The sequence below is a fragment of the Seriola aureovittata genome, chromosome 5, assembly GCF_021018895.1.
Source record: "Seriola aureovittata isolate HTS-2021-v1 ecotype China chromosome 5, ASM2101889v1, whole genome shotgun sequence".
In the NCBI taxonomy this organism is placed as follows: domain Eukaryota; kingdom Metazoa; phylum Chordata; class Actinopteri; order Carangiformes; family Carangidae; genus Seriola; species Seriola aureovittata.
In genome coordinates, this window is record NC_079368.1 from 30325101 (window position 1) to 30334855 (window position 9755).

The 9755-nt window shown below is 47.2% G+C and overlaps 1 protein-coding gene across 1 annotated transcript in view; it reads left to right on the forward strand.

Annotated features, from left to right (window-relative positions):
• Positions 1-375: 375 nt before the first annotated feature.
• ddx31 (DEAD (Asp-Glu-Ala-Asp) box polypeptide 31) overlaps positions 376-9755 on the forward strand; it is a 20152-nt gene continuing 10772 nt past the window's right edge. Inside the window, exons 1-15 of the mRNA XM_056377319.1 lie at positions 376-766; positions 974-1089; positions 2244-2378; positions 2521-2669; positions 2838-2913; positions 3048-3091; positions 3334-3404; positions 3483-3592; positions 3687-3728; positions 3816-3880; positions 5940-6059; positions 7401-7507; positions 8529-8755; positions 8989-9141; positions 9245-9304. Of these exons, the coding sequence (XP_056233294.1) occupies positions 733-766; positions 974-1089; positions 2244-2378; positions 2521-2669; positions 2838-2913; positions 3048-3091; positions 3334-3404; positions 3483-3592; positions 3687-3728; positions 3816-3880; positions 5940-6059; positions 7401-7507; positions 8529-8755; positions 8989-9141; positions 9245-9304 (1509 nt within the window). The 5' untranslated portion in view covers positions 376-732. The remainder of the gene's footprint in view (positions 767-973; positions 1090-2243; positions 2379-2520; positions 2670-2837; positions 2914-3047; positions 3092-3333; positions 3405-3482; positions 3593-3686; positions 3729-3815; positions 3881-5939; positions 6060-7400; positions 7508-8528; positions 8756-8988; positions 9142-9244; positions 9305-9755) is intronic.

Below are 9755 nucleotides of genomic sequence, written 5' to 3' on the forward strand. Positions count from 1 at the left end.
ATTTACACTGATTCAATAAAAAATGTATGTTTGTTTCTTTATTTGTTTTCTCATGATGTTTCCTCAACACGAAACATAAATGAAAAACTATTTAGTCATAACGTAAATGTTTGGACTATACATTATATTATATTATATTTGTTTTTATATTTGTTGTTATTTAAAACGAAATAAAACTCAAAATAACGGGAGAAGCTCCTGCGCATGCCCACTAAATCAGCTGTGGAGGAGGCGGGGCCTCAGTGACGCACCAGGAAGAGTTTCCCACGCGGGTCGGTTTGTTCGGTGAGTTTTAATTTGTCTCATTTTCTGTTTTTTCTTCACGAATTTATTGTGAAATCTGTTTACCGACCGGAAACCGCTGCCTTAAGCATGAGGCTAGCGTTAGCTGCTAAGATACAACTGAATCTGAGCTACGAACACACACGTGTGTGTGTGTGTGTGTGTGTGTGTGTGTGTTGTTACTGTGCGGTAACGTGAACATCATCGATGTGACTTCACTGATTAATTCACGGCTTCGCGCCTCGATCAGACACTGAACCTGCTGCACGTGACGCCAGACTCCGCTCAGAAACGTGTCAGTTTAACGTTTCCTCCCTGTCACACAGTGAAACACAGGTGTCGGAAAACACTGTTGAACCCTGAACACATCAACACGTGTCGCTCTTGACTTCGGCACAAGAAGCAGCTTCTGTTACACTTCTAGGTTTGATCTTTTGGTGCCTCGTGTACATGTTGTTAAATACTGACGTGTACACCTGTAAAGGTGAGTGTGATCAAACGGCTGCAAACACGTCATGAATCTCTCATGTTCTGTGACACTGAGCTGCTGAGGACGGTCACGTGATCTGTGTCACATGGTGCTGCCCAGTAACTGTTTGGTGTGAGTGAGAAATCACCACCGTCATTTTAATAAACAGATTTACATAACTGCCTGTTATAACTACCTCTAACCTGTGTGTTTGTGGCTCAGGTGTGTCGATGATGTCATCAGCAGATGACCAGCTGTGTCTAAACATCAGCAGCAGTTTGCCCTCATCTCCGTCTTCCAGGAGGAAACCTCTGAGCGCTCAGCAGAGATGGGTCAGAGTGAGTATCAGTCTGGAGCCGGACCCTCCAGACTCACCTGCACCTTGTCTGAAACATAGACCTGGTCCTGGTCCTGGTCCTGGTCCTGGTCCTGGTCCTGGTCCAGTACCGATGTGTCCTTCATCACTGTGACAGGCAGCAGAAGTTCAGCTCAGTGCTTCAAATGAACCAGAAGAAACTCTACGAATAAATATAAAGAAAATCTAAAATAATTCCGTCAAATCATCGAATGTCTTGGAGGAGACAGTCTGATCACACCGACAGAGAACTTCAGTTTCCTGTTTGTTTATGTCTCGTGTGTTAAACAGTCCCTGTAAAAACAGCTGCTTTTATTGTGACGGGGTGAGATTGAGGATGTCCTGACCTGATCTCAGGCTGCGGTGGAAAAGTCAGAATGACCTCCTCTCTGACCTCGTCTCCTCGACCTCCATGGAAAACGTCCTGAGGTCAAAGACGTGAAGGGGAAAGAATGTGACTGAACTCACACTGAGATTTATTCAGACTGACTTTATTTCTAACACCTGGAGGATCAATCCTCCTTTAACCACAGAAACAACCAGGATGAAATGTTGAAACAAGAAAACATGAAAAACAAACTGACAAAGTTGAGTCAGTAAAATAATAATTAAATAGAAATAATGAGCTGAGAATAAATGATATTCAGACAGAAGTTTATAGTTTCCTGATGTTTCTATTTGGTGCAACAACATTAATGTATAGACTATAGTATTTAGTTGTGATGATGATGATGATGATGATGATGTAACTATAGATTCATCAGCTCGTTCTTCATGACGACTCCTGACTGATGAAAGAGAATGAATCTATATTTATGGATCTGAGCTTCAGTCCATCAGACAGAAACAGCTGCTCTGATGTTTCTACATTTATGTGGCTCTGCTGTGGTTTTAAATGTTGCTGCAGCAAGGCATTGTGGGACGGCATGTCTCCTTTCCTTTGGTAAAGGAAGCTCCAGTGTTTCCTAAAGGAGATGAGAGAGGAAGCAGAGAAGCTCCTCTCCTCATGAAGCTGCTCAGAGACTAAAGATCATTTCTCTGTCTGAACGTTTGTCAGACTCAGTCACAGCAGGATTTTCACAATAAGAGCTGAAACAGCAGCTGAGTGAACTCTTGGTGTTTGTGTGTGACGTGCAGAAGAAGCAGAGAGCAGAGAAAAGGAGGTGCAGCTCCTCCTCAGAGGAGAAGAGGACGCTGCAGACTGACCGGGCAGAGCGGGAGCAGGAGGAGGGGCAGGTACAGACTGAAGCTCCTCCCCCTGCACATTCACAGGTAAACACGTGCACACACACAAACCAGGTGTGTCTCTTCTGTTCACACATGACGGAAACAGAGACCTGCAGTCTGGACCACAGTGACCAGGAAGTCACCACGTTGTATTATAACCATTATCTGTGTTGTGTGGCGTCTCCAGGCTCCGCCCCCTGAGCCAACAGAGGGCGGAGCACCACAGAAGAGGAAGAAGAAAAAGGAGAAGGAGGAGGCAGGGAAGGAGGCGGGGAGGAGCAGCATCAAGACCTCCTCTCTGTTCAAACACAACCCGGATATACCTGAGATCCACAGGTACACAGCTCCTTCTCTGATTGGCTGCACAGATCCTCCTCTGCTTCTCATTGGTTTATATCAATCTGCTGATGTCACCGCCTAACTTTCTCACATATTTCTGATCAGTTTTATTGATTAGTCAGCAATGAACTTTAATGACCTCATTCCGCTCCTTCCTTCCTTCAGACCAGTTGTTGATCAGGTGAAAGAGAAGATTTTCACCAGTGACTCGTTTTCAGACCTGGACCTGCACCCACACCTGGTAACACACACACACACAACACACACACACACACACACACACACACACACACACAGACTCTTCATGTGTCTGTGGCTGAAGTTATAAATACAGGTTGAGTTCAGGTCAGTGATCGTCTGGTTTCTCTCCTCAAGGTGGCGACACTCAACAAAGTCCTGAATGTTTCCACACTGACCAGGTCAGTACACACACACACACACACACACACACACACACACACACACACACACACACACACACACACACACACACACACACACACTGCTGTGCTGATTTCTTTCAGTGGCACCAACATGAAAAGGATTTTTGCTCAGTTTGTGACGGACCTGCACAACGCTGTGTGTGTGTGTGTGTGTGTGTGTGTGTGTGTGTGTGTGTGTGTGTGTGTGTGTGTGTGTGTGTGTGTGTGTGTGTGTTCAGTGTTCAGAAACAGACCATCCCTGCTCTCCTGTCAGGACGAGACGCCGTGGTTCGATCTCAGACGGGATCAGGTGAGAGACACACACACACACACACACACACACACACACCTGTGTTACCATGGTGACACAGTCTGTCCGTCTCTGCAGGGAAGACTCTGTCCTACGCCGTCCCTCTGGTCCAGAGTCTTCAGTCGGTCCAGCCGAAGGTCAGCAGGTCAGACGGTCCTCTGGCCGTCGTCCTCGTCCCCACCAGAGAGGTGCGGTCTGATCACACACCTGTCCTTACTCTCACCTGAGCCCAGTGTCCCCTCCCTCCTCTTACCTGTTACTGACTGTCCTCCTGTCCATCAGCTCGCCCTGCAGACCTTCCACACCTTCCAGAAGCTTCTGAAGGTAACGCTGATAATACTTCATCTGCTGACTGAGTCACACCTGGTCACACCTGGTCACACCTCTCTCTCTCTCTCTCTCTCTCTGCAGCCGTTTACCTGGATCGTCCCAGGTGTTCTGATGGGAGGAGAGAAGAGGAAATCAGAGAAGGCCAGGTACATCCTCCTCACCTCCTCCAGTCTTCTCCTCCTCTTTCTGTCCTAAATGCTGCAAGTGGTTCCACTTCCACAGAACTTCCTTGAGGAGGTTCCAGGAGTCCTGGAAGAGGTTCTCCTGGTTCCTGGTTCCTCCTGGAACCTCCTCCAGGTGTCCTGGAAGAGGTTCTCCTGGTTCCTGGTTCCTCTTGGAACCTCCTCCAGGTGTCCTGGAAGAGGTTCTCCTGGTTCCTGGTTCCTCCTGGAACCTCCTCCAGGTGTCCTGGAAGAGACAGCAAAGACAGAGGAGGAGCACCATGATGATTACAGGGTTCAGGAAGGAGATCAGAAGGTCGAACCAAAGTCTGATTGATCTCTGATGTTCCAGGTCCTTGAGTCGTCCTGTCCCTCTGTCCCTCTGTCCCTCTGTCCCTCTGACCCTCTGACCCTCTGTCCCTCTGTCCCTCTAACCCTCTGACCCTCTGACCCTCTGTCCCTCTGACCCTCTGACCCTCTGTCCCCCTGACCCTCTGACCCCCTGACCCTCTGTCCCTCTGTCCCTCTGACCCTCTGTCCCTCTGTCCCCCTGACCCTATGACCCTCTGTCCCTCTGTCCCTCTGACCCTCTGTCCCTCTGACCCTCTGACCCTCTGTCCCTCTGTCCCTCTGTCCCTCTAACCCTCTGTCCCTCTGACCCTCTGTCCCTCTGACCCTCTGACCCTCTGTCCCTCTGTCCCTCTGACCCTCTGACCCTCTGTCCCTCTGTCCCTCTGTCCCTCTAACCCTCTGTCCCTCTGTCCCTCTGACCCTCTGACCCTCTGTCCCTCTAACCCTCTGTCCCTCTGACCCTCTGTCCCTCTGTCCCTCTGTCCCTCTGACCCTCTGACCCTCTGACCCTCTGTCCCTCTGTCCCTCTGACCCTCTGATCCTCTGTCCCTCTGTCCCTCTGACCCTCTGTCCCTCTGTCCCTCTGTCCCTCTAACCCTCTGACCCTCTGACCCTCTGACCCTCTGATCCTCTGTCCCTCTGTCCCTCTAACCCTCTGACCCTCTGACCCTCTGTCCCTCTGACCCTCTGACCCTCTGTCCCTCTGTCCCTCTGACCCTCTGTCCCTCTGACCCTCTGTCCCTCTGACCCTCTGACCCTCTGTCCCTCTGTCCCTCTGACCCTCTGACCCTCTGTCCCTCTGTCCCTCTGTCCCTCTAACCCTCTGTCCCTCTGACCCTCTGACCCTCTGTCCCTCTAACCCTCTGTCCCTCTGACCCTCTGTCCCTCTGTCCCTCTAACCCTCTGTCCCTTGACCCTCTGTCCCTCTGTCCCTCTGTCCCTCTGACCTCTGACCCTCTGACCCTCTGACCCTCTGTCCCTCTGTCCCTCTGACCCTCTGATCCTCTGTCCCTCTGTCCCTCTGACCCTCTGTCCTCTGTCCCTCTGTCCCTCTGTCCCTCTAACCCTCTGACCCTCTGACCCTCTGACCCTCTGATCCTCTGTCCCTCTGTCCCTCTAACCCTCTGACCCTCTGACCCTCTGTCCTCTGACCCTCTGACCCTCTGTCCCTCTGTCCCTCTGACCCTCTGTCCCTCTGACCCTCTGTCCCTCTGACCCTCTGACCCTCTGTCCCTCTGTCCCTCTGACCCTCTGACCCTCTGTCCCTCTGTCCCTCTGTCCCTCTAACCCTCTGTCCCTCTGACCCTCTGACCCTCTGTCCCTCTAACCCTCTGTCCCTCTGACCCTCTGTCCCTCTGTCCCTCTAACCCTCTGTCCCTCTGTCCCTCTGACCCTCTGACCCTCTGTCCCTCTAACCCTCTGTCCCTCTGACCCTCTGTCCCTCTGTCCCTCTGTCCCTCTGACCCTCTGACCCTCTGACCCTCTGTCCCTCTGTCCCTCTGACCCTCTGATCCTCTGTCCCTCTGTCCCTCTGACCCTCTGTCCCTCTGTCCCTCTGACCCTCTGTCCCTCTGTCCCTCTGTCCCTCTGTCCCTCTGACCCTCTGACCCTCTGTCCCTCTGACCCTCTGTCCCTCTGTCCCTCTGTCCCTCTGAACCTCTGACCCTCTGTCCCTCTGTCCCACTGTCCTCAGGCTCCGTAAAGGAATCAACATCCTGGTGTCCACCCCTGGACGTCTGGTAGATCATATCAAACACACCCTGAGCATCGCCTTCAGCGCCGTTCGCTGGCTGATCTTGGACGAGGCAGACAGGTAATGGTGTTGTTGTCGTTGTCGTTGTGTTGTTGTTGTGTTGTTATTGTGTTCTTGTTGTTGGTGTTGTTATTGTGTTGTTGTTATTGTTATTGTGTTCTTGTTGTTGGTGTTGTTGGTGTTGGTGTTGGTGTTGTTATTGTGTTGTTGGTGTTGTTGTTGGTGTTGGTGTTGTTGTTGGTGTTGGTGTTGTTATTGTGTTGTTGGTGTTGTTGTTGGTGTTGGTGTTGTGTTGTTATTGTTATTGTGTTCTTGTTGTTGGTGTTGTTGGTGTTGGTGTTGTTGGTGTTGGTGTTGTTGTTGTTGTTGGTGTTGGTGTTGGTGTTGTTGGTGTTGTTGTTGTTATTGTGTTCTTGTTGTTGGTGTTGTTGTTGGTGTTGGTGTTGTTGGTGTTGGTGTTGTTGGTGTTGTTGTTGTTGTTGTTGGTGTTGTTGTTGTTATTGTTATTGTGTTCTTGTTGTTGGTGTTGTTGTTGGTGTTGTTGTTGTTGGTGTTGGTGTTGTTGTGTGTTGGTGTTGTTGTTGTGTTGTTGTTGGTGTTGTTGTTGTTATTGTTATTGTGTTCTTGTTGTTGGTGTTGTTGTTGGTGTTGTTGTTGTTGGTGTTAGTGTTGTTGTTGGTGTTGGTGTTGTTGTTGTTGTTGTTGGTGTTGTTGGTTGTTGTTGGTGTTAGTGTTGGTGTTGGTGTTGTTGTTGGTGTTGTTGTTGGTGTTGTTCTTGTTGTTGGTGTTGTTGTTGGTGTTGTTGTTATTGGTGTTGTTGTTGTTATTGTTATTGTGTTCTTGTTGTTGGTGTTGGTGTTGTTGTTGTTGTTGTTGTTATTGTTATTGTGTTCTTGTTGTTGGTGTTGTTGTTGGTGTTGGTGTTGGTGTTGTTCTTGTTGTTGTTGGTGTTGTTGTTGTTGTTGTTGTTGTTGGTGTTGGTGGTGTTGGTGTTGTTGTTGGTGTTGGTGTTGGTGTTGTTGGTGTTGGTGTTGGTGTTGTTGTTGGTGTTGGTGTTGTTGTTGGTGTTGGTGTTGGTGTTGTTGGTGTTGGTGTTGTTCTTGTTGTTGGTGTTGTTGTTGGTGTTGTTGTTGGTGTTAGTGTTGTTGTTGTTGTTGGTGTTGTTGTTGGTGTTGTTGTTGTTGTTGTTGGTGTTGTTGTTGGTGTTGTTGTTGGTGTTGGTGTTTGATTTGTGACTTTAAAACCTGGAAATAATGAATTCACCTTCCAGCTCCCGCCCCTTTAAACATGACAGGTTAATAACTTGTGCAGGTGTCAGGTGACTCCTTTCACCTTGTTCTCATTCTATGATTCTCACACCTTCATCAGTCCTCATCATCTTCACCTCTTCTCTGTGTCCAGGACGTTGGACCTGGGCTTTGAGAAGGACCTGACCGTCATATTAAACAGCCTGAACACGACAGGACCGAGCAGACAGAACGTCCTGCTGTCCGCCACCCTGAGCCACGGTAAACACTGAGCCCCTCTTTCCTTCTGTCTCTGAGGACGAGTGGGAGACACAGACGTCTCAGTGTCAGGTGGCTGTCTGTGTGGGCTGCCATTTTAATCAATATTAAATCAATAAATACATAAATGAATAAATAGATAAATACTGCTATGAAATAAATCAGTTAGGTCATACATGTAGAAATGTAGAGATACACGTGAATATAAAAATATAAGTCAGTCAATAAATAAATAAATAAGGAGCTCTAAAGTTTCAGACCTAAACAACAGCTCATGTTGAGTCAGCTGGATCTTTGGCTCCAAGATGCTAAGCTAACGTTAGCAGCTCACACTGAGCAACATGGTTGATGAGACATTTCAGCCCTGTATATGTGTATATATGTAAATATATGTATATATTTATATATATTTGTATATATGTATATATACGTATGTGTATATGTGTATATATATGTGTGTGTTTATGTATATATATATATATGTGTATATGTGTATATATATATATTTGTATATACGTATATATACGTATGTGTATATATATGTGTATATATATACATGATGTCAATCGAGTTTTTCAAGTTTTGTTGACATTGACATTTTCAGTCATTCAGTGGAATTAAATTATCAAAGTTAAAAAAAAGTCAATAAAAATATTAATGTAATAAAATACCACATAATTATTGATAGAATTAATAATAATAAAAGGAAGACAGCAATAAACTTATATACATATACATATATGTAAATACATAAACATACCTTACATACAGCTTTATTCTGGAGGGACGCCACAGATGATGACATCATCAGGAAGTGATGTCACTCAGGATCGACTCAACATGGTTCAGGTCTGACTCTGAGGAGTTTTGATGAATATGGCGGTAGTGAGGTGTGTTTAAAGAACTCGGAGGTGGATGAGTGTTGGTATCCATGGTAATAAGGAGGCGGGGGCTCTGATCACTCACCTGTGTGGATCCTCAGGTCTTTTCAGGATGGACAGTGTAACGTCTCTCTGTGTTTCAGGTGTGACTCGTCTGGCAGACGTTTGTCTCAACGCCCCCGTCAACATCCACGTGTCTGGCCCCGCCTCCTCTGACCTCACTACCGCAACCACTGTGACCTCTGACCCCGGCCCGGCTAGCCAATCAGAGAGCTTTGCTGTACCTGAGGCCTTGAAGCAGTTTGTGGTGGTGGTCCCCAGTAAGATCAGACTCGTCTGTCTGGCTGCTTTCATACTGGACAAATGTCAGGTAACCCATCACAGCTGGACACAAAATTAACTTTATTTAAAAACACTTTGTTCACAAGGTGACGACAAAGAGCTTCATGGAAAGAAGGAGGATTATAACTTCATAAAACAGAAGTGACATGAAAATATATATTCACACATGGTGGTGAAATACACACACACACACACACACACATATATATATATATATATATATCTCATCATCATGAACTGACAGACTCAACACTATTTCAGTTTTCTCAGAACAACAAACTCATCGTCTTCGTCTCGAGCTGTGAAGTTGTGGAGTTCCTCCACTCTCTCTTCACCTCCGTCCTCTCTGGGCCCTCAGCCAATCGCAGGCCTCCGCTCAGCTTCCTGCGTCTCCATGGCAACATGAAGCAGGAGGTAAGAGCGATGAAGACCCGACGTCTCTCTGTGTCGTGTCTGTTGTGATCAGCAGGTGAAGCTGAGCTGCAGACAGTGAGGGTGTGTTTGTTTCATCCAACAGGAGCGCTCAGAGGTGTTCCAGCAGTTCTCGGTGTCTGCATCCGGAGTCCTGCTCTGCACGGTCAGTGTTACGCATGAGAACATCATGTAAATCAAATGATGAAGGGTTACTTCCTGTTTTCAGTAGGTGGCGCTCTGACTATGATGTCATAGTAGCATGGAGATGTCGTCATTGTGGGATTGTCATCAAACACGTGAAGTTTGAGGCAGATTGAATAATGTATATTTGGTTTACAGCAACTTCCTGTTTCAAGGCGAAATGTCTAAATTCTGCCACCAGGTCCACGCCATTCAACGAAAACTCACAATTTGACAATGAAGCATCATGAGGGTGTGAAGCATTTTCTGACCGAGTTTGGAACAGGTTGGACAATTTATAACGGAGTTATAACAACTTCCTGTTAAAAAATTTGCCACGCCACCAGAGCCATGCCCTTAAATGAAATCTAACAATTTTCACAATAAAGCATCATCATGGTTTTACATATTTTCTTTCCAGGTTTGAGGAGGAT